Source organism: Helicoverpa armigera, chromosome 3 (genome assembly GCF_030705265.1).
Source record: "Helicoverpa armigera isolate CAAS_96S chromosome 3, ASM3070526v1, whole genome shotgun sequence".
Taxonomy (NCBI): Eukaryota; Metazoa; Arthropoda; class Insecta; order Lepidoptera; family Noctuidae; genus Helicoverpa; species Helicoverpa armigera.
Window position 1 is genome coordinate 6,103,317 of NC_087122.1, and position 27,053 is coordinate 6,130,369.

At 35.6% G+C, this 27,053-nt stretch overlaps 3 protein-coding genes across 3 annotated transcripts in view; all 3 read left to right on the forward strand.

The window, feature by feature from the left end:
* Positions 1-27,053, forward strand: part of LOC110380488 (cullin-associated NEDD8-dissociated protein 1) — a 574,273-nt gene that overhangs the window by 491,759 nt on the left and 55,461 nt on the right. The gene's annotated exons all lie outside the window — the stretch shown is intronic.
* On the forward strand, positions 2-949 carry LOC110374091 (NADH dehydrogenase [ubiquinone] iron-sulfur protein 3, mitochondrial). Its single transcript, XM_021331671.3, has one exon. It carries the CDS (start codon positions 60-62, stop codon positions 867-869), a length of 810 nt encoding a protein of 269 aa, XP_021187346.2. The 5' UTR covers positions 2-59; the 3' UTR covers positions 870-949.
* Positions 1,933-26,832, forward strand: LOC110374097 (lachesin). Its single transcript, XM_021331680.3, has 9 exons — positions 1,933-2,146; positions 9,772-9,898; positions 10,454-10,560; positions 10,642-10,827; positions 13,701-13,893; positions 14,129-14,257; positions 14,994-15,113; positions 23,412-23,582; positions 24,285-26,832. Exons 2-9 carry the CDS (start codon positions 9,829-9,831, stop codon positions 24,653-24,655), a joined length of 1,347 nt encoding a protein of 448 aa, XP_021187355.1. The 5' UTR covers positions 1,933-2,146; positions 9,772-9,828; the 3' UTR covers positions 24,656-26,832.

The window sequence follows — 27,053 nt, forward strand, 5'->3', positions numbered from 1 at the left end:
ATCAATGACATTATTGTTTCTATCGCGTTATTTTATAGCAAGGAATAATATTAATAATCATGAATTGCTTATTGTCAAAGCTAGTAAAAAGGACTTTGGTAACTTCGTTACCACGTAAATTCCTTATTGGCATTCCTGCTGCAGAAAAAGATATGCAAGTTAATAACCCATTACTCATTGAACCGTTAGAATATGAAAGCCACACATTGAGGAGACATGACAATGCCAAACGTCAAAGGCTGTACGAATATGGTATATACGTAGGAGCGTGCCTGCCTAAGTGGGTGCAGAAGGTCCAGCTGCAGCAAACAGATGAGCTGGAGATACTGGTAGCCCCTGAAGGTCTGTACCAGGTCCTCACTTTTATGCGCCTCCACCAAAACGCTTGCTTTGCTCAATGCTCTTCGGCAACTGCTATAGATGTACCCAGCAGACCATTCAGATTCGAAGTAGAATACGACCTTCTTAGCTTTAGATTTGGAGAACGAATTCGTGTTAAGACCTACACAGACGAGTTGACACCTATTCGTTCTGGCTCCGGCGTCTGGAAGTCCTGTCAGTGGTACGAACGAGAAATATACGACATGTTTGGAGTTATTTTCAGTCATCATCCGGATTTGAGGAGGATTCTCACAGACTATGGATTCACTGGACATCCATTACGAAAGGACTTTCCTTTGATCGGGTATATTGAAGTTCGTTATGATGATGAACTGAAAAAAATAGTTTATGAACCAATGGAATACCCTCAAGAAGCGCGGTCGTATGAGTTGCAGACACCGTGGCATTATTTGAACAAATTCCATCCGGGATATGATGAGCCTAAGCCTCCGCCTAAGCCCCCTGCATCCGCTGCTGGCACTTGTTAGGAATTTAATTTATATTCAGTAATACTCAGAAAGTGTGTTATGTTATTTGTCAATAAATGTTATTTAGTTTCAAAATCTACTTAGCATAATTTAAACTCCTCAAAAATATGCTTTAATATCCAATGTCAGAATTTCTTTGGGCGCTGCTTCGTTTGAATCCAGCTTATTCACTAATGAGCTTTTGTCTTGACACAATGGGCGCCGCTTAGTGGAGCGTCACACATAGCTCAAGATAGCTCCCCAGCCAGATGACGGCCCTTTCTAACGCCTCAATTAATAACTTGGAAATTAGCGGAAAGTGGCTAATTATTCTATCTCGGTTTCATTAAGTGGCTTCGTAAGTTGAACGGTGTGGGTCACTCAAATTGGATTTCGATTCCTCATTATTATGCAGTTAATGCGGGATTTTAAATTGGTTGAATTATCTTTTTAGAAAGAGTAGCTGACTTTGGTTTTCTTTGTTAGTATACGATGAGCTAAACTTGGATCACTGTCTTAGCTATAGTTCCACAGAGTTTACGTGTGATAGAACAACGATATACGAATAGGTACATTGTGTAAGAAGGAACACAGTATTTATTATTACAGAAACACAGAAAACGATGCTGATTCCAGATATTAAAATAAAATAAAATTCTGAGACTATATTACTGAAGGAATAAATATCAATTCTAATATTTTAATGCAATGTAAAATAAAGATCAATATTTGTACAGTTTTGATGAATAAGCTATCCAATCCATTCTCTGAAATAACTTTTTAAAACCATAAACCTACTTACACAGCAAACAATCAGTATTAAACAATTAATTACAGAGAAGGCGTCAACAAAAACCGACTCAATAATATTTATTATTGAAAGGGAACGATTCTAAGAATTATGAAAAAACTCCCCCGAGAAAACTGCCGCTGTTGATTCAAAATAAGTACTGAGGTTGGGTAATGAAAATACCTACAAAATTGTGTGAGAAGATTGTTGAATTTTTCGAGGGATTCCATCGGCTTCATATCTGGCGATCATACGGACATCTGCGTAAGAATAACGACAGAGTGGAGAGCTGAATGAACAATTGGTTCAGTGTGTGTCGTGGGCGAGAGTCGTGCGCACGGCCGCGCGCTCCCGGGAGACCGGGGAAGTTTCACGCGCTCGGGAAACTTTACACAAACATTGGGACCAACGAACAATAACATGCGCTCATGTATGAAGAAGCAAACGTTTCTGGATCATTCTAGAAGTTAATTGGCTTCTTTATTACTGATTGAGTTATTTGTAAAAGGTAAGTTGCATGTATTTTTTATATTTTTTGGTAGACTTTTTGTTTTCGTTTGTGTGATTATTTACTTTTGCTATGTGTAGTTTCAATAATACTAAAATTACTATCGTTTATTTGTTATTTTTAAGGTTTTATTTCACTTTAGAACACGTAATTATTCGCACTTTACTTGATTGACTTTATAATTTATTGTTAGTTATTTTTTAAACTTAAATATTTTTAAAAATAACCTACAAATTCCCTAAATAATAATATTTTACTACCAAAGGCGTTTTATATTATTTAACTTTGTAGATATCAATTACGTTAAATTAATATTAAATTGATCGTAATTCTAGGAATAATAATTGAATTATTTGTCTTCCATAAACAATATGAAAGATTTTCATTATTATGAAATTAGACGTTTACATCGGCATTCCTAGTAAAAGTTTATTAATTTAATATTATAAAAATAATATAATGAGCAAATTACTGCAGCATTGAAAAAAATCGTACATTATTCGTTATTTGCTTATAAAGGTATTTTGTTATGGAATTCCCATGAAATTGTATCATATCTAATTATAACAAGGCATGTGTTTATCAATAGCTATCAACAGCCTCAGGAAGCCTTGATATGAAAGTTAACAAAAACAACTGAGATAATTATAATATTTATGAAATTCCCTGCTGATACGAAAGTATTATTTTTAGTGTACTATCCTAACTATAGTACATATTATTTTATTTTTCCCAGGCATATTAACAACGTGATTAAAATACACAATTTAAAATATTTAATTTAAAAATAGATAAGAATTCAATGAAAATAATTAAATAAATATTATCTCGATTTTAGTTTGACAAAGTACGCATTTAATTTTTATACATATTTTCATAATTATTCATTATAGGTAATAAAATGTATTCAGTGACTTCAAGGGAACACTTCCAAATTCCAAACAGTAACAGCGAGTAATAAACATTTGCACGATATTAGTAACTAATACATTTATGAGGCTTCTTTCAAAATTCCTAACACCTCTTCAAATATTTATTTCCTGCTTTCCAAAGGAGTTTAACACTCGAGATGTTAATTGGAAAGCCCTTACCGACACACTTGTAAAGCTATGGGTACTTAATTAGTACTCATTAGAACATTGTTCTAAGGCATGTTAAGAACAGTCAGTATGGTTAGCATGTTTATTGGTTGACCTGGGTAGCTATTTTTGGCAGATTTAGGCTAAATAATTGAAATGTATTTGGGGATTTTAATACCAGTAGAATTCGAGTGGATTCTTTTAAGTGGAGTAGTTGATTAGCACGGTTAGGCAATAGTGTTAAGTTATACGATTTTAACTGCATTCTGGCCGTTACTTTGTCAAGTAATAAATATTGTATGACAATTCATAAAAGTATGTTACTCAATCCGATACTTATAATTTTTCAAAAACTGGCCCGTAGTTCCTGAGATTTGTGCATTCAAGCGAAGAAACTACAAACAAACTCTTGAGCTTTATAACATTACCAGGTATAGGTAGATACATTGAACTTCGGAATACCTGAACATTATCCTCGCAACACTTGAAGTTACGCGTTCATAGTAAATCTACTTAGTATAAATGTTTAGGGTATGAAGTTTGCCGGCCGGCCGGTATGAAATTTCCGACAGCACAACGTTTGCAAACTTTGTTCCCACCAAGTTGGGGAGTCTAAGACAGGTCGTTCAAGACAATGCACATCAAAGCAAGGCCTAGAAAATTATTGCGATTATAGTTACTTTAGTTTCAACTGCTTTACACTTTGGGCTCAACTGCTTTACACTTGGGTATGTCAGATAACTTACTATCTTTGGATATCCGTGATATAAACTTTGTTTGACCTACAGCCGCGGGCTTAATAGCCAAATATGGTGTCGTGTATGTGCCAAATAAACTTGGTTATTGTTGAACTCTGTCTTGCTAGTGCTTGGCTTTATTAAGTACTAAAGATGCGGTAGTTGTGCGTTCATTAAGATGAACGTGAAGTTTGTGTAACAATTTTTTTTTTTCCAACATTTTTGTCTACTTAAATTTATTTAGCACATAGCACAAGCACATTATGAATTATATGGTTAAGAAAGTTTTTACATTATTTTTTTATTTATTTAAATTATAACTTGACAAATTTCGGTTTATAAAGCTAGGTAGGTATATTGCTATGGTAGCGGCAATACAAAAAATATACCTATTAACTAGCTGTTGCCCGCAACTTCGTCTGCGTGGGCAATATAGAATCGTCAAAATACTACTTATCCCGTAGGTGCATTCTTTCACGTGACAGTATAATTAGGATTAGCACTTAGCAGTCGCATAGATTCATTGATCAAGGTTGTGTTGTGGATGTGACCATTTATCTAAACAAAAGAAGTAAAGTTTGTGACGTTGTGAATATCTCTGGATCTAATCAGCCAATTTGGAAAATTATTACGTATAGTGCGTAAGTAATTTTCACATGAAACAGCTATAATCTATGTCTATATGCTTTGAGTCTGACAAAGCTGTCATTTGTACATTTTCTGCAGCTGCTGTGACTAATCAGAAGCCAGAAAGTCTGTCAGTCTTACCATGGATAATGTCTTGTAATGTGACTGGATTAAAGAGATCAGATAGGTAGTCGCTCCAAGCAAAATATTGGTACTCGAACAGATTCGGCGACTGGAAGCCAACACCAACATAGTTGGGGAATAGCTGGATGGATGATGAAATGAGTCATCATCATCAGCAGGCGCATAGGGTAGGATAGTTTCACTTACTCACTATGGTAAGGCTGACCCACATTAGGCGTGCGCGATCCTCGGCGTGTGAGTAGCGCGGGCGTCGCGAGCGCGCTGCGTGAACATCGCGTTTTGCTGCCCTGCGGCATGTGTGAAGAGTGCAAGCGACGCGCTCGAGGCGAGCACGCGGCGCTCGAGTTGCGTTCTTACCCCTTCGCCCGCTATCCCCGCCGCCCGCTAAACGCCTTAGCAGTTAAACGTCAAGGAGAGCGGCGCGTGCGCGCTACCAATGCCACAGGGCAGCAAAACGCGACGATCACGCAACGCGCTCGCGACGCACGCGCGGCGCCCGCGCTACTCACACGCCTGAGGATCGCGCACGCCTAATGTGGTGGCCTAAGCCGGGACTCCACCGAAATGTTTGCATTAGTTCACGAATAGGCAAAATGTACGTATCTGAGAGAGTCCACTTCATGTGTTCGTACTTGAAACCTGAGGTTTTGCCAAGATTTTCAAAATGTACGCTCGCAATTTGTCATTTCTTGGTGGAGCCAGCAAATCAAAAGAAACATAAGTGTAGTATACTGTGCGTCACTACCGCACACTGGGAAAATTTCGCTCTTGCGGAGGACGTTTATATACCATATTTTGTGTCACACGTAAACAGGACGACAGTAAGTATCCACCGAAACACTTTCAAAGATCTGATGAACGAACAAATCAGACCTGACTTGGTCACCTGGGGCCAATCAGAGCTCTATGAAGCGATAATACGCTTTGGCTCCTACTGTTATTGTGGTTTCTGAAAATTTATTCACCTCATTCAACGATTAATGTAATTCTGATGGTACTATTAAGAACACTTGCTTAGCGCAGAAGCTGACGTTGGCAGGTCAACTCTTTTGACTTCTCGAATAGGATACCATTGGTTTTTGTGCAATGCACACCTGCAATGCATTCTGGATTAGGATAGGATATAGGTGGATCGTGTCGTAATTGAATTCACTAAATTGTCCAGCAGTGGACTGCGATAGGCTGATGATGATGATGATGATGATGATAATAGGTGGATAGGATTTGCAACAGAGAACAATTCTGTCTTTGTAATTGAATGATATCAAACGTAGTTTTATATAAAAGGTGTTTTTTTAGACTTGGCTCGGGTCTAACTGAGACTGTTCGTAATCGTAAACAGTGTATTAATTGCGATCGGAAGTTGAAAGTAAGCATGTCTCTGGTATGCGACGCGTATTTTGTACGTTTTCAGACGCGATAAGGCAGCTCCCATTACTTATCTGCACTTTGTATCTGGGCTGGTTTTTAAAGCTACAGAAGCCTACATTATCTCACGCTTAGCAGCGCTTGCGAGAGATAGATCCTGATTTCTTCTAGGATTAAGTTTTCATATTTTGCATCAGAAAAAATAATACTACTCACTCAAAGTAAAGGCCACCACATTAGTGGAAGATAAGCTAAACTATGTTTATGAAAAAATCCTGATATGAACTCCATCTGTAACTTTAAATTATAATTAATTGTTCCACTAAAGTCATCATTTTTGACATAATGTTCAAAAAATAATTTAGATGGCACCGTTTTAAATTTGGCTGAGATCTATTAATTTTCCTTTCATCAAGGTAATAATTATAGTTGGATTTTGATGTGGCACGGCAAACTGACAAACACTATTGAAATGTCTATCGAAAAATTACACTACGTGTTAAAATATGGTGAATTACGGAAAATACACAACTCCATCTATTGAAATAATAGTATATAAAGAATGTAAATGGTAATTCATTGTTATTTACCACCTCGCTTCTTGATGTATTTTATTTACCACAGATGGAGCTACTTTAACCTGTACTGTTTTGTCAAACAGATTGCGTGTCGTAATATTTTACATCTTGAATTCACTAAATTAATCATATCTTTTGATAGAGTGAACCGATTTCGATGAAACAAAGCCTAAGTAATACCCCAAGTTACGTAGAACTTTTGTATATAAGCATTGTCTGCATTAAATTCGTAGATTTTACGTGAATCCCGAACAAACAATCACTTTCTACAGATTTATTATATGTATAGATTTAAAAAATAAGCAACATTTTTAAAACATTTTTTTTCATTTTGTGTTCGACTTTGTCCTTTTCGGGCGTTGTTTTATTTCTAAATGTTTTAGGAATGAAAACCAATATATTCGATTGCGTTGTAATCCGACTAAACTGAAAGGGGCAGCTGACGGACAGATTACATTCGCACTGGCTTTTAGTCTGACATCTGTAGACTTATACTATGTGTCAATGGGTATATAGAAAAAAATATAAAAAACCAGCATATAGTGGAAGAATTAAACGCTTGTATAAGTTTGATAGAAAACAACTTGAGTACCTACTTTACAGTCCTTCATTTTATGAGTCGTTTCTCGTGTAACAAGCATGTTTTTATGTAACCAAAACATAGTATAGGTACATTATCTTTTTATAACTTCTGAAGTAAAAATAAATAAGAAAATAACAGGCTTTTCATTTCAGTAACATTAATTATTCAAAGAAAAATCATCAAAAATATTACAACTTGCTACCATAGAAAATCATAAAAAAAACTTTATCAATATAGCAGACAAAACAAGTCCCCATGAACAAGGCATTACTGATGTTGTAACAAACAGTTATGTATAACATGTTGCGACACTGCCAATAACAATTGAGACCGGGATTATTCTTCGACAGGCATGTTCCACTGACCCGCCTGTCACGCTCCCAGCATTTACCTTATTTATTTAGATATTTCGTGTTTCATTACATTTTCTGATTAAAATCGATGCCAATTCTAATACAAGGCCGTGTTTGGCGCTTTGTAAATTAATTGTTTGTGACTTTCTATTATGTTTCTGTGGACAAAAGGAGTGATGGTTTAAGAAATTATTTTGATTGAAGGTTGAAGATTTTAAGTTGTAGAAAACTTTAAAGCTCTGTTTTCATTCACCTAGTCCTTTTTATTTATTTCTTTGACTGAAAACTTTTAGTGATAAAAAATGTAGGTACACAAATTGAGAGAATCAATCGGAGCCGCTACGCATACCCGAAATGTAATCAGTAAACATCTCAGTTAGTACCAAATGCTCTGTTATGAGTAGGGTAGACTGGGTACAGTTGTGCCAATTTTCGTTTGATCACCAATAATTTTGTTATTTTACTAATTAGCTCCCAAAAAAGGAACTTGTATCGCAATTTGGACATTTGTGTACGTAAAAACACTAATATATTGTTCCTTAATACAATGTATTACTCATAAGATCAATTTTTTTTAAAATGGGAAAGTGTCACAACCGGCCACATACCAAGGGCGGTTGTGACACGCATAAACATATGTCAAAATGGTCTATAATATGTTTTATTGTAGAAATGTTTAACATAATAAGCTTACAAACATAGTTTTAATAATCAACAAAACAACATTTACTCTGTTAAAACTTGTAGCTGTAGAAAGGCTTGTAGCTTGAGCTACACGTACGAAATCCCTTGTTTCGCTTCTTCATCGGCATTTTTATATTTTTTTATATCACACTGCGCTCTTTCGGTCTTCCACAAACGTATTCTGGACATCTAAAAGCAAAAAATAATTATATGAGATTTATTATATGTATAGATATTCGTCACAACCGTACCCAAAAAAATTGACACAACCGTACTCAACGCATCATTTTGAAAACAAAAAATCGCCATGATTTTGCCAAATACTTTACGTAAAAAGAAATCACTTGTAATTACATATTAATGTCCAACTTTTAAAGAAAAAAATAACAAGATAATCTATCTGTATAAAAATAACAGAAATTAGGAAAAGAATTCGAACAAAAATACTTACTTTTGATTGTTGAAAACCAATGTGGGCTCCTGCTTACGTCAACGTCCTGCGCCGGCTAACGCAATATTGGGGAACGTGTTTAGGCGTGTAAGCCACGTCTTTCTCCCTTACACCCCTCCCCCGTATTACGTATAGTTTCGTTACAATTGCGACTGTCACTACCGTACCCTGGCACAACCGTACCCAGTTTACCCTACATCCTTTAGATTTCAAAATGACATCTCACAACACCATATATTTTTATCTAAACGCACACTGAAATAACACGGTTCATATCAATACGAGGGTGTAGGCAAACTGATTTTTTCTCAAACATTATATCTTCGCGGAAAAGTAGTTACCGGTGCTCGATCGCATCCGTGCTCATTTCACACGCTCTGCCGTTGTTATGATGTTCACACGAACGACTCCGATAAACAGGAATAGTCGTAACAACGAATCATTATTGAATCGTAGGGTCGGAAAATCGAACTTTCAAAGGTTTCTCCTTATGTGGCACGCATCATAATTGCCACAGTGACAATGAGCCATCAAAATATTTATGCCACCTCTCTCGTTTTATGTTGATGCGATGTATCATAAACACCAGCTTTAGCGGTTATGGAACAGCAACTTTTTAGCTCACACTGTATCCTTCTAAATGGTATCGTTAAGATATTAATAGAAGCCATAAAAATATTGGCTCGATGTTTGTATTATAAATCAATGGGGAGATTGTGAGATGTTTGGAGAACGTTATGGTGGTGTTAGAGAGATCGAAATTCTATTTATGTACGTATCGTGTATTGGTTTTGAATGTATCACCGTGCAGCCCACATTCTCAATCAATTATTTATTGTCAATGTTCGTTTCCCAATAATGGCGGGGATTTGCTTCCTAATACCTGTCGTGTAATGTGTGTGTGTTATATCTACCAATAATTACCTACATCTGTGTTTCATACATGTGAGAACATATAGTATAGATTTCTATTCATTTCGCAAAAAAGTAACACAATTTTAGCAGTGTTGTTTGGTTGCAGTGCCATGGCAACCAGAGGCTTTGCTTGAGAGCAGAGCCGGTCGGCGTGCCTGGAAATATGCAGCAGCCTTGGTGGTCCATATACTTACTGGCTATATTCATGCTAGGACTAGACTCGAAGCTCGTTGGTAAGTACATAGTGAAGTAGCATACACATAATGAACTTTGAATAATATAGTACTTATTGCCACAAAAACAGAAAAGCAAAAATAATATCTTCATATTATGACCATTACTTATCTCTAGAAATGGGTATCGCAGGTCTTCTGCTGTGTTGATTTTTCCACCGAATGTAAGAAATCCTACTTATATTATAAATGTGAAAGTTTGTGAGAATGTATGGATGTATGTTTTTATTTTATTTTATTCAATCACGCAAAAACGGCTAGACCGATTTGATTGAAATTTGGTATATAGATAGGTGATACCCTGGATTAACACATAGGCTACTTTTTATCAACACACCACGCGGGCGAAGCCGCTGGCGGAAGCTAGTAGGTATTTTTATATTTACAAATAATAAACAATATGTAGTACATACAATGGGAAAGAAGATTATGAAATAATTGGGTCTATAACAGAAATATTTTTTATTTGTACTTCTAAATAAACCTACACAATATAAAGTAACAATCCGTAATATACTTATAATATGAATTTGTAATAAAAACAAGAATTTTCAGGTCAAGCATTTCAACCAGAATTCGCTGAGTCACTAATGAATCTGACTGTACCAATCGGCCGGGATGCAACTTTCAGATGTCTAGTACAAAACTTAGGCGGATACAGAGTAAGTATCAGGATATTAGTAATACAGGCACTTAGGTATTTCAATTTTCTTTTTAATCAAAATTTCAATTGCGTTTCCCAGGTAGGATGGGTAAAAGCCGATACTAAAGCCATTCAAGCAATACACGTCCACGTAATAACAAACAATCACAGAGTCGGAGTATCACATAACGGTCAGACCGTTTGGAATTTACACATTAGAAACGTCCAGGAGGAGGACCGGGGTCAATACATGTGTCAGATCAATACGGACCCAATGAAAAGCCAGGTACGTACCAATAACTTAATGAGCCTTTGAATACGCAGACTAATTTGACGCCATTGCGCTCCAAGACACATCATCCTTGCCAATCTCGCTGCCTGAGTCTGTTTTCTCTTTTTGCTGGGAGACAATAACTGGCTTCTTTTTCTTATAATAGCCTCGTATACGTACTTGTCGGTACAGGAACTCTCTGGTCATTATTTCAGGTACAAACATTTTTCTACTTCTATACAAAATCTTGTCCTTAGGGCCCCAACTTGTTTTAGCACAGAATAACTTCGTAAGTTCACCTCGACGGTAATATTTTAATATTCGTGCTAATAGTCCGATAGTTAAAATAAAAACATAAATGCTCAGTAAAATATAGAGAACAAGCATATCACAAGACATAGCAACGGAATCAATATAATATGAATCTTTGAACTCATATGTGCCTATAATCTCCCATCGAGCGTAGAGAATAATGGTTACAAAAATCGGATTTAATAACCATGCTAATTTCCAAAGGACATTCGTTTTGATTCCTATCATGAATATTATGTCCACGTTATGGTTCTTAATACCGTAAAACCAATACAGGGAAACGGAAAAAATTAAACAATTCATGGCCTGAATAATTTCTGTAGCATCTGTAAGGATACTAGCGACGTCCGAACATAAAAACGGCAGAGTGCAAATTATTACAAAAAGTAACAAAAACATACAAGAAAGTTTAATGTAGTAATGAGCCGTACTCAGTTGAAGCAACAGTTCTTTTAAAAATATGTATAATATCCAAAAGTTTATGAATAAACTAAAAAATATGGAAGAAAACCACAAAAATCCCCAAATAGGCAAAGCATCAAAGTAACTCAAGATTTCGGTCATTGAAGCAAATGCCGGAAAAAATAAACTGGATCCAATTTCTAGGACATTAACTTCTTCTCCATGATAATAAGACATGGTTTTAATACCGCTAAATGCTATTAGTGCTAACATGAACGTCACAAATAGTGAAAATAATGGCATACTTATAGCAGTCATCGTGGCATGGCTGCGGAATGATACATCGCGAGTTAGGAAGATTATTATACCATACCCGGTGCCTACTGACAGAAACCCCCTTGCAATTGTGCTGTAACAATTCAGGAAATTGTAGTGACTCCAATTAATACTAATTTTTGTTGCGTACCAAGTCCCGTTTGTAGACAGCGCAACACAAAAAAGAACTAGTATTACAATAGAAACATAGAATGCTGAGATTTTCGCTGCTACCTGAATCACTTTTTCCTTTTTAATGGATAAAATGAATACAGCCATGCAGATTGAAATAAGAGCTAAAATTGTCTTCCATGGAATCAAGCAGTATACTCCAATTTCTATAGTAGAATTATCACCTATTTCACGTTCGAAGAAGCAGTTGCTCGCAGTTTTCATGCCACAATCCTCTTCAAACAATATTTGGGCTTCTAAACAATGTTGGAATACTGAGACATTGACCCGTTTCACCATACACTTGGTATGTCCGTAGTCGTCACAACTAAGCCAAGGCGGTACATCCAAGGCCGCATAAAATGAGTACACTAAATACCAAGAACCTAAGACCAACAAGTGTATTGTTTTCAACCAAATCAAATATAATGTACCGTATCCAACATTCCGGAACAGGGGGAAGAAATTCCACATGGTGAATATATTGCAGTTGGTGTACTGAGCCACACATATCTCTGAGTACGCCAGTGGCATCCCGACCACGAGTACTGCCAATGTTTGCAGCGCAGCATGCGCATAAAATCCATTATGCGATATCTCAGCAGGGGAGAACACCACCGTTATTTCGTTCATCATCCATGCCCATACGAGGACTTTGTAGCTGTTGTAACTACTCCAGCGACATTTCTGTTCGGGGCCATATGATCCATCAATTTCACTTTTCTGTTCTGGCATTTTTCAAAACAATTGTAATTTTGACTGCCAACTCAACTCACATCACGAGAGCATTGTGACCATATAGATTAAAACTATTCCAGTTGGTATCTTATCGTGGCATTTATATAAAAGTGGAATAGTGCCCTGGGAAGAATAAATGGGCGCTGCATATCAGAGAAAATTAAATTGCAGTTAAAATAAACATTGGAGAGATAAAGTGAATTAAGCCACGCAGACGGGAGCGGGCGAGGGACGCAGCGGGTAATGATTCGTGCATGGTGCACCTAAATTATTGCGCTGCGCTGTAATTTATACCCGGAGCTGATAACGACATAAATCGCCCGCGGCGACAGCGCTCGAGGTTTCGACTCCGACGTTGACGCGCCATGACGCCACTTGACGCAATGTGCTTTCGATAATTGTTTCACATTGTTTGTACGAAATGCCTTTTCGTTGTTGTTAATTATTTTACTATGAAGGGGTGCAGTGGGCCTTTTGTGAATTCTTATTAACGATATTTACATCTGTAATAGTCGTGGTGGCCTAGTGGGTAAAGGACCAACCTTTCGAGTATGAGGGTGTGGGTTCGATTCCAGGGTCAGGCAAGTACCAATGCAACTTTTCTAAGTTTGTATGTACTTTCTAAGTATACTTTGACACCAATGGCTGATAAAAAGGTGAAGGAAAACATCTTGAGGAAACCTGGACTATAAAGTCTGAAATCACCAACCCGCATTGAGCAAGCGTGGTGATTAATGCTCAAACCTTCTCCATGTGAGAGGAGGCCTGTGCCCAGCAGTGGGACGATAAAAAGGCTGTAACAGTAACATCTCATCATGTACAGATTATTTAAAAATAGGATTGCATGCATTGAAGTCATGAAATAACTTGTGTCTCTATAGATTTATGTAAGGGATTATTAATACCTACAAATATAACCTTTGCCTTTATTAGTTCTTTCTTTTTGTCAGATGGGTTACCTAGAAGTGGTAATCCCTCCAGATTTTATACCAGAAGAGACGTCAGGAGACATAATGGTACCTGAAGGTGGTACTGCCAGAGTCTCTTGCCGTGCAAGAGGCATGCCAGAACCTCGTGTTCTTTGGAGGAGAGAAGATGGGGCTGATATCGTTATCAGGGATCCAAATGGTACCAAAACTAAAGGTGTGTTATACCTTGTCCTAATTTTTTTAGGGTGGATTAGCCATTGTTCCACAATCCATGAGAATATATGTTTCAAAGATATTCAATTATAGGCAGTTAAATATTTTAAAAGTGTACATCAACTTTAACATGTGCCAATATTCTTGTATTTTTACGTATTAAATGTAAATTTTCTTATTATCATGTTAAAAGAAAATGCTGTTATTTATTGCATATATATATATTTTCCCTGCAGTTGCCATGTACGAGAAAGACGTGTTAACACTGACGAAAATATCTCGTTCGGATATGGGCGCATATCTGTGCATCGCGAGTAACGGTGTGCCACCCACCGTGAGCAAGAGAATTACTATCAAAGTGCATTGTAAGTAAACTTAATGGATTCTTTAAGGATTATTTTTATCATTAATTAAGAAATATTTTTTGTTATTTTAAAAAATAAAAAAGTATGAAAGCTGAAACAAAATTATGTATATCTGTCAGATTATATCGATAAATATATACATGTTGCCTTAATAAAAATGACAAGACCAACCACACAGTACCAATTAGGAAACCTAATTGGTACTTTAACCAATTAGGTTTCCTAGGAGTCTACTTTTTCTCCCAAAAAATGTCTTAGGACCAGCCTCATTCTGTAGACGAAATAGGTCCTCCCCAAATTCGTGGTAATTGTTGTTTATCTTGGCAACTTTCAGAGGTTTCTTGTTATTAATGGTGTTATTTAATGTCAGCGAGTAGTAGCTTTTAATTATTTTCTGGCTGTAGGGACTGTTTGTGTCTTCGCGTCAACTCGAGCGGACAGTTCGCTTTTATGCAAGATTTAACTTAAATATTATTAGCCCACTTCTCTTAAACAAAATTCGGGCTAACGAGATTTTCTTATTGCATTGTGCAGCGTGTAAAATTTTGTGACTGGTTCTTAAGTGATATAAGGTTCGTACCTTCGTACCACAAAAACTTTTAAGTGTCTGTTGAACACTTATCTAAAAAAATGTCAGATTATGACGTTGAATTAAGCTCCGTTTTGCAGCCACTCTCTTTTTTAGACAAGTGTTCAACAGATGTTTCAGTTTTTGTATTTTGGGTCTTTTGTTCAGTTCACCCGGTGATCCAAGTGCCCAATCAGCTGGTGGGCGCTCCGCTGGGTACTGACGTCACCATTGAGTGCTACGTCGAGTCATCGCCCAAGTCTATCAACTACTGGGTCAGAGATTCAAGTAAGCAACTTCAAATTACCTCTTTATCTTTTAATGTTACTTAATCAACGAATTTATTTCATCTCTACAGCCTATTTGGACTGTAATTAAAATCTGCGTACCTGTTAATATTTTTTGCAAACTTTGCAAGATTGAAATTTCAAAACCACAGCAGTGAAAATTAACTTTGACTTTCATTGTTCTATTTAATTTTGTATTTAACTACGTTATCTGACTAAAACTGTTACCGAATAATTCAAATAAATTAGACGAGAACTTCATTTTGGAAATGTTGTATTTTAGTTGTAAAAAGCTTTGAGATATCGAGTTTAAGCATAATAGTAACAATTATTAGCAACGCTTTGAGATTTGAGTTAGGTACCTATTTTTATTTAAATCCACAGTTTGGAATAATATTTTTTACTCATTCAGTACTTGCGAGCTATTCAAAAAAATTATTATTATCCAAAGATATATAAAGTTGTAAAATAAAATATTTGAACTAGTTTCTAAAAGTTTCTACAGAGCATTTGTACCGCAATAAATAAATACACAAATGCAGTTGAATTTACAAACACACACGTGGCTGTCAGTGTTGCGTGCTTAGAGCTCGCGGACATGATTAATTTTGCAATGTTACAACAATTTCACGAGATATTTCAAAACTGCCTACTTATTTGACGATCATACTTACATACAACATACAAGGCACTGTTATAAACATACTTTCAAGATACTTTATTGCATAGCATTGGTCTACGGTGCTACGCTTTTTGTCAGTGGTCTACGACACTACGACGCTGTGTAGCAATGATATTTCCTATCGAGCTGATAAACATTTTATTTTGAAGGAGGTTTGTAATTAAATAATGAGGATTATGAATAACGCATAGTTTGTGCCTAGGAAGTCAGTTTCGTGTCGTTGGAATTGAACTTACCACGTTAGTGTAAGGTTAGTAACTAAATAAACGGTAAAGATAAATGGTAAACAAACTATTATATCGCATGGGAAATACTGTCCAAAAATGTTCACATCCTAGTACAAAAAATATTGATTTCCAAACTGTATCAAAAGCCGTTAAATAACGCAGATTGTGTTGTGTCAGTAAGACGGTTGGTGTCGTGTCCAGCTCACTTTAGCACTCCTTAGGGACCACGATTCTCGGTTGCCATAGCAACGGCACGCAAGTGACCTCTAAAACGCTGAGTTTAATCGCAATTGCACAAGTAATTTAGGACGACATCACTTAGGAAATGTTACTAATTACTACTAAGATTTATTTTGATAGTAACTCTGTGGAGTTCGCTTTTGTATTTGTGAAAAAGTGGGCACTTGAGTTGTTAAGGGTCATTTGGAATGAGTAATTAGACGAGTATACTATTAAGTTCAGCCATTTTCATCATTTGCGTCCTTGAAGTTACTTTTGGTCAAAATTAAAGTTGAGGTTACTAACTATTATTTCGTGACTTGAGACTCCTCGGTAAAGATGAAAATAAATTTAATATAATTTATAAATATCTTCAAAATTTTCACAAAAAAACCGAAAGCGTTTAAACGCCCACAAAATTATTAACGGTTCATTAAACAGGCACTTAGAAACAAGGAAATGTAAGTGACTATCAAACCAAAAAACGCCATGAAATTGATACGTTACCAACCTAACTTAAATTTTTTAAATCCGGAAAATCCGAGGTGAAATAAAGAAAGTCTGGTTATAATTGAAGTTTTTTGGCTCGAGCCAAACCGGGCGTAACGCTTGCAAGTAATGAGATATTAGTTTAAATTTACGAGTGCGTCGGTTTAAGTCTTAAGAAAAGTGACCTATTGTGGTGAAATAAGACAATGCTCGTTAGTTCCGTTCGACTGGACGCGTTTACGACTCTCTTCGTTCAACAATGCCTTTATAATTAACTAGTTTCTTCCACGCGGATTCACTCTTTTTAAAAGGGAACTTTATAAAAATAAAATGCGTATAAAATTATACGGGTTATCTTCTATACCCAAAAGAAATTTCAACAAAATTGGTTCATCCGTTTGAGCGTGACGCAACGAACACACACAAACTTTCTTTTATAATATTAGTGTTATAAACTTAAAGATGTACGATATAACGAAAGCCATTAGCTTTTATGTGGTGCAGTGTTTTTAAAATAACTAGCTATTAGAAATTTATCGTAAAAGTGTGGATGGTATAGCAGTTTTCTTTCAAGACTGTTCAGTGTTCATCGTTGTAGAGTTTATGGAGCGGCTCGCGTACGAGTTAGGTAATGGGATGCTTAACGGTTGATATAGTGGGAATTATAGCTTTAGTTAAACTTGTAGTTACCAGATGAAAGTGAAAATGCTTTAATTTGAACCAATGAGCTTCTGCAGTGTGTCTTCAATTTGAATGTGCAAGTACAATTTTAGATATGGTATATCCATCTCTACAGACGTACCTATGCATACAAAAATTATATAAAGGATTTTCCAGGTATATAAAATATTTGTTATAGTTTAACTAACTACCTATACTGACTACTCATAATCACATTACCCAAAACCGTCTTTAATACAGGACGTAAATACATTAGAGCGTACACGATTCGTAGCAGTCTAGTTATCTTAGCATGAAGTCTGAAGGCAACACCAAGTTAACTGGCAGTGCAAACATTCCACCAACTCCAGTCAAGCTTTTGATTCAGTAAGTTTCTGCTTAAGCGACCAAGCCGACCGACGACTTACTGCCACTGCTGTATAGATACAAGCCATGTTTGGGGTCTTGTATTTAGGTTTTAGATAATAATGTACTAATAATGATTTTTTATATTTACATACCTTTAAATTCGTATGAAATAAAGTCAAAAAGTACCAAAACACTATGGGATATTCCTAGATAAACACGTAATGTTGTTCTGGACATTCTTCAACATTAGATTTTAAAAATGTGTATAAATATGTCCGGAAGCTTTAAAATATATATTTAATCTACACTCACTCTTAGCTTATTTTTAAGTACCAAATCAATAACATTTAATGCTCATCACACCTTTTTCTCAACCATAAAAAACCTTATACATGCTATTAACCTTTACAAACCCCTTATGTGCATCGCTATAATCACAAGGTCATAAAAACGCTATCAAACATAAAAGCAAAAGCAATCACCTTAAAACTCCAAGCCAGATTGACAATGACTTGAAGATGTACCCCCATATTCTCAAACATGGTATATTTGACGGAACTCGAGTGATCATTACACACTCCGTGCGAACAAGGTTATTCGAGCACGAAATGTTCGTTTATTCAGCTGATGAATCCATATTTTATTCATATTGCCATGTATGAGGTGAGGAAGGCCTCCGTCTCTGCAGGATTCCTTCTGAATTTCATATAAAATTCTTTACAGACGCCGAGTTTTCGCATAAATCTTTTTATGTGCTACTGATATTAGGAGTTGTCATTCGAATGCTCTTTATCAGTTAGTGGTGTTGATGGCGGGAGATTCTTTTGCGGAATATCTGTTTTGCTTTTTTCATTGTATTTATTTATTTCTTTTACAGTTTACAGTTTTTAGATCTTATTTTCGAATATTTTATTGGGTTTGGATTTCAAACACTAATTATGTATATTAGTGTGTAACCTTTTCTAATCGTCAAGTTTTAACTATTCAATTAACAATACATGTAAATCGAAACAGTAGTTTAGTTGGCAATTAATTACTGTCATTTGCTAAAATGTAATTCTCTCAATTATTGTAATAAGACCAACATGTCAACGGTAATACCTCCACAAGAATAAAGCCATAAGAAATGTGAAAACTACGTGACGTAACGCGGTAGATACCACGACATATCGGTTCGTAAAGGTCCCAATAGCATAATTTGAATCGCGTTTCCCATACAAAAATATCATAGATCCTATTCCAATAATCGGCTCCGTCACGCAGCCGAGAGCTCGTAATACAGTCGTATAAACCAAATGTTCACATTGAAAAGTAGAAAACATTACCAAAGGTATCATAATAAAAGCCCACGTGATATCTTCTGTGAAAAATCCATTAACACTTATCCGGGCGTAAAATAAACCAAAGTAACTTAGGTACTAGGTACGTACGTAATAAAACAATAAATTCTTCTCCGCAATTCCTTTTGATAATAAGATATCTGTGCTGAGGGTGTAATGTGAAAGTCCAAAATCATATTATGATTTCGCGAAGAATGATAGCGCGTCAGGCAAATAAATGTAACAACGCGTGTGTATCTTACTTTGGAACAAAGATCGGTATTGTTTATGTAATATCATAGCTATGTACAAAGCTACAGTTCTAGATCAGTAGGTATGTTTGAAAAACAGTCCTGGTTGTGTAACCTTTTGTTGGTGGTTGTAAAAAGAAAGCAAGAGATTTGGTATTTTCGATTCAGACACCAATTGATTGCATTAAGTATCTTGTGCTGGGCACAGGATAACAAAATGGTATAACAATATAAAATTTATCTAATCTCAATATTATAGCGAACTAAAAATAAGAGAAGAACACAACACACGTTTAAAAACAACCCCCAATTTTTAATAAACTACTTTCGTATAAAAAAAAAAACTATCACAAATCTCACAACCCCATACCAAGGCAACGTGCATATTGGCCGCAAATATTACGTATCAAAATCAGTTTCCATTCACACAGTGAAGTAATGAGCTGGTTGGAGCCCGTGGCTGTTACTTCGTTCGTCCCCGCCCCCGCTCAGAGCCGTCGGCGGTTTCGCAAAGTTCCCCATTCGGCACTTGTCGCGCGAAATTTACGGGTTAATTTTCAATGGGACTGGGTTTTGAGCTTCTGGAAATTTTAAGTTCCACATTATGCTTGGCTCTCATCCGCAGCGGGAATGTATGATGTAATAAAGGGAGAAGTTTCTTTTTTATGTTCGCAGATTTTTCTGTTTATGAATTGTTGATGAATCTGGGACATGATTTGTTATGGCGAGCTTCTAGGTTGTAGCGTAGGTCGCTGTACAACGTTTCTATCCAAAAGATTATAATCTTGTTAGACTTCATAATATCTTTCATGTTATTTTTGGTATCAATAATACTTCACGTTGTAAAAGAAATATTTTACCAAAATTATGTTAATCTTATAAAGTGCGTACATAATTTACAGTTACCCTTACTTACGTACCAGACTTTCACCAACATTAAATATAACCTAACATCAACAAGCAATTTCCACAGCAAGCGAGATGACTTGCAACTAACGCCCCGATAACAACATCAACTTTCTCCAGACTAATTCAAAAGCCACAGAATTAATATCAGTTGTTGTTTCGTAAAAGCACATTCATTCCATCAAGCCATTTCTCTAACATATGCAAAGAGTTACATAGTAATAATTTAGAACATAAACTAGTACATTAAGGGGTAACTATATTAATTAAGTAAGTAAGCCAGTTCCAGTCACAGACAAATGCGAACGTGATAAATCATCTGGGTGTTGTTATTAGTTTTATGATCGTAATTGTGTGAAATCATCAATAACAAGTAAAGGTAGCTGAAAGTTAAAGAAGGTTTTATTTATTGCTGTTACTACTATTAAATTTTATATCTCCAAATACTTTAAATTTCCTCTTCTGATTAGCTACAAGGAATTGGTTCCGCATAGGAACAGAATCCGCAAAAGTGTAGCAAACAATAGCTTAGCCTTCAAACTAAACATTTCCTTTATATACGTAACGTTCTTTGTTTGTATTGTGTTAATAAAACAATTTGCTCACTCAAATTACTGTCTTGCTTTCTCTGCTCTCTACAAACTAAATTAGATTTCTAAATCGACATATTTAACGCAGTGCTGAATTTGAACGAACGCGAATCACCGAGCTTACTCACTTTGCACGAACAAAATTTAAGAGATAGATGAGGTTTTGAATAAATATAAAGTCCTGTTTTATTATAATTTTCTTATATATTTTTCTAAATTAAAAGCATATCAGCCAATTAGCTCCCCCAACTACAATGTTCACTGCCATGGCTACATTACGCGTTGATATAGGCGAGATTTTCAAAACCATTTTAAAGCGAGTTGCTTAACGCAGAAGCTTAATTTAGTTTGGCGATAGATCTCTGCTCACCCATTTACCCACAAGCCGTATCTGAGTAATAAGTAGCCCCTATGTTACACATAATTTCATTACCAGGCATGGTTTGTGGTCGCCTTTAGCACACGAGTGCTTTGTTCGCTTAGTCCATTACGCTGCTTCGCACAGCTCTCGGAAAACCTCAGGGGAGACCAGTAACAGTCATAATAACTTCTGTCGAATGGTCGATACTGTTGCTCGTGCCATTCACACAACTCAATATTATCTAGCTGGGAAGTTGGTTCGTAATGCATACTCCCCTGCTTTATAACTAGTGTAAACTATACGATGGAAGTGCATTCGTTTTATAATGTTAAAAGGAGATGTAGCAAGCTTGTGCTTTCTATACGAGAATGCTGAATGACTGACATAAAGGAACCAGGTAAGAGTACGATTCTGAATTTCGCTCTGAATAAAGTCAAGTCATTTCATAATATTGTTCACCCAGCATCTGTATAAAAAGTTTCGTTCTAAAATACAGACCCGTTTCCCAAAATGTTAGTATATTTATTCTACGTAGCCCAATTTATACAACATCGAGGGCTAATTATTAAAACGCATTAAGGTCACAAGTTGTTTTACGTCTGCGTTATGATCCATGGGGGCTTTGTCGGCCGGCGTACACAGGCCTTTGTTCGGCCGCCAACTTGCGCCCAGTGACTGGCGCTTTCGCTCCGGCTCGCTTCCAAGCCCAGCCCTAAAGGGTAACACTACAGGATCGTCATTTTCGTTTGTCATCAATCTATGTTAGGGTGGCTGACATGTAAGTGTTAATTAAGCAGGCCTCACTCGAGCGTAATTAAGAGTGTTACAGTGTTATTTTAGACATTAATTGAGATGAAATTTCTTGTTATAATGAAACGAGTAGACTTCGAGATTGTCGAGTAATTTCCTCCGAAGGCCATCTTTGGCGCACGTCGTAAAGTCGAAGCACACTGGAGAGTAAACAAACCGAAGTTTCGATCGGAATGAAGATTAAGAAAGGCGTTACTGGTGTTATCGTTTCCTTATAAAGTTCATAGCGGGCGATGAAGCTTAAATTAATGTCTTTCTAAATTATGTTGTAAATATTTTGGTTGCTATAAATAGTTCGGCGATATTTTATTGGTTCTAATAAAATGGAGCGGTTAAAAGGAGTGTTTACAGGACGAGCTCCGGTGCAGTGTTTCCGAAAGAAAGCTAGTCGCTTTATCATTTGCGGACAACAGGCGGTAGAGGCTTACCATCGCTCGGAGGCGGCGAACGACATACTTACGTACCGCACTGTAGGGATTGTTTGGGCCACCTCTCTAAAGGGGTCCAGGAAATGTCGGCGATTTGGAGCTTCTTGAAAAATATCGTTTTCCCTGCAACGGAATTTTGTGAGGGACAACTGGGACACTGTTTACCTTATCTGGTAAACACTTGCCACAGCTGGATACAACACGCGAGATAAGGGGATTTCACATTTCTCGCGTAATAACTCGTATTTTTCCTTACAATTCAAATGTATTCGAAATAATAGCCGGAAACTCGGTGCAGATATATCATACTTCAACGAGCCCACGGTAGCGTGTAATACTGTGTAATAGATTATTGTGTGAACCCCATGTTTCTAACTTTCTTATTTTCACGAAATATATTCATGAAATGGAGTGTCAAGTAAAAGAAAACTGAAGACATAATAATTCTTTTTATGAGTTCTCTTCACGCAGATCTGAAGGAAAAACTTCACTGTAAACTATTTTGCTTTGCTCTGAGATAGTGAAATTGTATTATTTGAATCTGTTTTTCTTTTTATATTCAACAGTTTATTGCCCTAAGTTTGTTGGAGTTCACTATGAATTTATAATGTTTGCTTTACGGCTTACTTTTAAAGTTTTGATTCAATTTGCAACTTAGTTCACAGCCCTGGTGTTGATGGCATTTTGTAGTAAACATGAACATATTTAGTTATTTACGAAATTATTAATCCCTCAGTTAGTAGGTAATTCGATGTTTTGAGGAAACTAAAACTCAGTATACAACTAACTAAGAACTGAAACTCATTAACTAATAGGATATATGGCTTGTATTTTTTTCAATAATGCATATTATTTAATATTGATAATGAACGATATTTTTTCTAATAATTAACCTTTCATGTATCCAAAATTGTACACTTTCTACCTATATCAAAAACACCCATCAGCACAAAACCACATAAACTAACCCACCAATATTTCCCCCCAGACGAAATGGTGATATCATCAAGCAAGTACGAAGTCGTCAACACAGTGGTCAGCTCGTTCGAGAGCCGCATGACGCTGACGGTGCGACGGCTCACGGCAGCCGATGTGGGGGGGTACCGGTGCGTCGCCAAGAACTCGCTGGGAGAAGTCGATAGCGTCATCAGGTTATATGGTGAGGAGTTGCAATTATTTTATAATAAATAAGGTATTATACATTTAATTATGTAGTTATATGAAGGCTTTAGTATAGCTGAAGTGGGGCTTATTCGAGAAGGTTTCTGATTTCGGTGTAGGTAAATTCTTCACATAATGTACCTCCACAATAATTTACCTATCTGAATAAATACAATACTGCCCTATCAAGGTAGCTATTTATAAATATATCGTCGACAAATTGTCTACATACTTTATTAACATAGTATAGGTATTCATCAAGAAACTTTAAGAAACGAACCAAATTGTATGAATAACTACAACCCTCAAATCTCCACTCGAGGAAAAGGCTGTAATTTTATCTTTTTCCGCCAAGATGGCCATTGCAGGAAAGTTCTAAAAAGTTTAATTAATTAAGAACCACGACAAGGCGAGAGAATACAGCTAATTTATCTGTTGCAATGATATTATACGGCTTATAAAAGATTTGTTTTTTATAGTAATAGTTATTTATATTTAAAGGGATATTGCTTACAAAATTAAAATAATTTAAAAGTTAACTCACAGAATAGGCGTAAAATTGTTTATACATATACATCGATACAGCTTGATTAATGAAACAAAGGACGTTTTAATTATATCCGACCCTAAAATACAAACTTTATAGAACTTTACAAAATTGAGGTTTTGCTAGAAACTTTATTGGCATGTTCGTCCACAGAAATCCCAGGGCCAACTGTAAAGAACACGAGTCCAGCATACAAAAGAGACGACTACAAGTACTCGACGCCGATAGAGGGGCCTGACAATCAATTCGGTTCTGCTGACAGCTCAGATGACGAAGATGAACGAGACACGGCCACATACACCACCGACAGACATTCAAATGCATACAAACACGAAAACGTTACTAGAAACAGAACAATCCATTACCCCCCGACAACGGAACAAAAGCTCAGCAATAAAGTCCGCAAAATTATTAACAAATTCGAAATAGAAGAGTTTGGCAACAACAGATGTTGTGTGCACTCTCTTCTCGTAATAAACTGTATTCTTTCGTTAGCAATTATTGTAGTACTAGATTATACGTAGAGAAATATTTGTGCTAGCTGTTATTGCTAAATGTTTACAATGTTAACCAAACGATACTTCGGTATTCATTCCAGTATATTGTAAGTTACGTGGATGCAAGATTTTAGCCTTCGAATATTAATTAATTGAACGTTTTGAAGTGGATGCGAAATTGATATTGATGAGAGAGTTCCGTAGCTATGGAAATTAATATTACATTGACGCGATATCGATACATTACATTATTATCCATTATAATCGAATATTTATAAAAGCTTCACCTACTCTGATACGTGTGTGATATGATACCAGACTGTGATGAAGATAACAAAGAAAGCCACTTATATCAAACAGCGTATTATTGACTTATCAGCTGTTATTTTAACTAAGTATTGGAAAAATGCCAAATGATGATGAATCCAGCTGTTTAAATTTTATTCAAACAACATTTTCCTTTGATTGGCATACAGATTTTAATTAATCATAGCTCAGTGAAATGCTTTATTATAATTTTAATACGTAATTGATTTAAATAACACATGAATCATGCAATTTTATGACCCGAATGAAAACAAAAGTTTTTCTAATTATTGTTTACTACTGACGTTGTTTGTTGAAAATAACTAATAAAAATCAAGGGAACGAATATAAATGGTCATACGGAACGATCAATTTTAATCAGGCAGGTAGCTAAATAACAAACTTATTATACTTGTGTCGACATATTACGAGTACATTTGTGATTTCACCAAAATCTACATTCGAAAAAGTTACTTCAAAGTTTGTTTTTGTTTTCTTAAAGCTCTTCAAAGCCGTCATTTATGCACGTTTTCCCACAAGATTTTTACCCAAAAATGAGTACTTGAAAAGGTTTGTCGTACACCGACAGACACGATTTTTTATTAATGTAAATGCGGCTTTAAATGCGAATCCGTGGCGGATACAAGTATGAATGGATGTTGGTGACAATACTTTTTCTGAATATTTAAAATTATCATCCCATACCATGTGTTGAGGTTTTGTTTCAACTCTTAACGTTCGCTTTTGAATTTTGCGCTACTCGTTAAATCTTTGCTCATTTGTTTGTCTTTGGGAATAATGTTCATATGTAGATATTTTGTTCTTTTTCGTGTGTAACAAACATGTGCATATGATGGGTAAATAAGAAATATTTTATGTTATAAAACTTTCATTTTGTTTCAATAGTACCTACAGTTTATATTTATTCCATAACAGATTTACACTGGTGAGGAAGATTTTAACACGTAGTTAAGTACAACATACTAGCTTCCACCAGTGGTTGCATCTCTGTTCTGTGGGAACTATCTCTACTTTACGCACCAGGATAAAAGCTTATAGCCTTTCTAGATAAAATAAGTTTTCTAATACTGAAATGTTTTCTTCAACTTTTCTACTTTTTTCAAGACATCAACTTTCTAAATTAGTACAGATTATAATTATGTCCGTTCATTTTGGGCATATAGCGAGCGAGTATTTTGAGTGAACAATGTCTCAATTTCAGTCTCGAGAAGGTATTGCTTTGCATTCTAGTAGTAGTTAACTAATTCGAATCTGTAGCAGATGGTGTAATGCGCCAACATTTTAGATGGTACCTTAATTGCGGTTTTGCTATCCAAATAAAAAAACTTAACTTATTAAAAATTTAATTAAGATTAACTTTTTGTAGAGGTATACAGGAGAAAAACCATATACTACTTATTCATGAAATGTATGTTCTGGTATCATATGACTCACGAAACCATTTATTTATACAATTAAAATTAAGTATCTTTTTTATACTGAACTATTGGACACAAAAACAATAAAATCACAAATCGTATTTGTTGTGAAAGTAAGAAAGAAAAGTTATCCATGTAAAGTCCATAAGTAAGAATCATGATTCCAAATAATACATATTAATGACCAAATTGTTGTTAAAATATTGACGACCATATAAGTTTACCGACATATTATATGTCTCACAAAAAATTAACCAATATAATTTATTTAAATGTCGAAGAATACTTTAAGCATTTTTATTTAATACAAACACATAACAACTTCTTGAAGTTTATAAAAATGTTCAAAGTATTCTCGTTATGAACAATTATATATTGTAACCAATTCTATGATCATTGGAACTGAATCGCTAGATAGAACATGTCATTATAAATAAACAAATAAATTATTATTCTAAACATGTGTTTGAATCGACATCCAGTATTTTACAATGTGGTTTTGGAACAAATGTTGCGCACTGATTTAATGGCTGACACCATTTTAACAGTTCAACGGGTACATTCTCACTAAAATGTACATTAATTTCCAATGCAATTATTTGTGAATTCATTTTATGTCTAAACTAATTTGCAGTGAGAAACAATACATTTTTAATAGTGTAGTTAGCGTCCAATACGCA

What these genes read in the sequence shown, in the direction of transcription:
- LOC110374091 (XM_021331671.3), top strand. Translation starts at nt 60, where the DNA reads ATGAATTGCTTATTGTCAAAGCTAGTAAAAAGGACTTTGGTAACTTCG.
- LOC110374097 (XM_021331680.3), top strand. Translation starts at nt 9,829, where the DNA reads ATGCAGCAGCCTTGGTGGTCCATATACTTACTGGCTATATTCATGCTA. An exon ending in ACTAGACTCGAAGCTCGTTG is followed by an intron (nt 9,899 to 10,453) that starts GTAAGTACATAG and finishes AAGAATTTTCAG; the next exon opens with GTCAAGCATTTCAACCAGAA. An exon ending in AAAACTTAGGCGGATACAGA is followed by an intron (nt 10,561 to 10,641) that starts GTAAGTATCAGG and finishes TGCGTTTCCCAG; the next exon opens with GTAGGATGGGTAAAAGCCGA.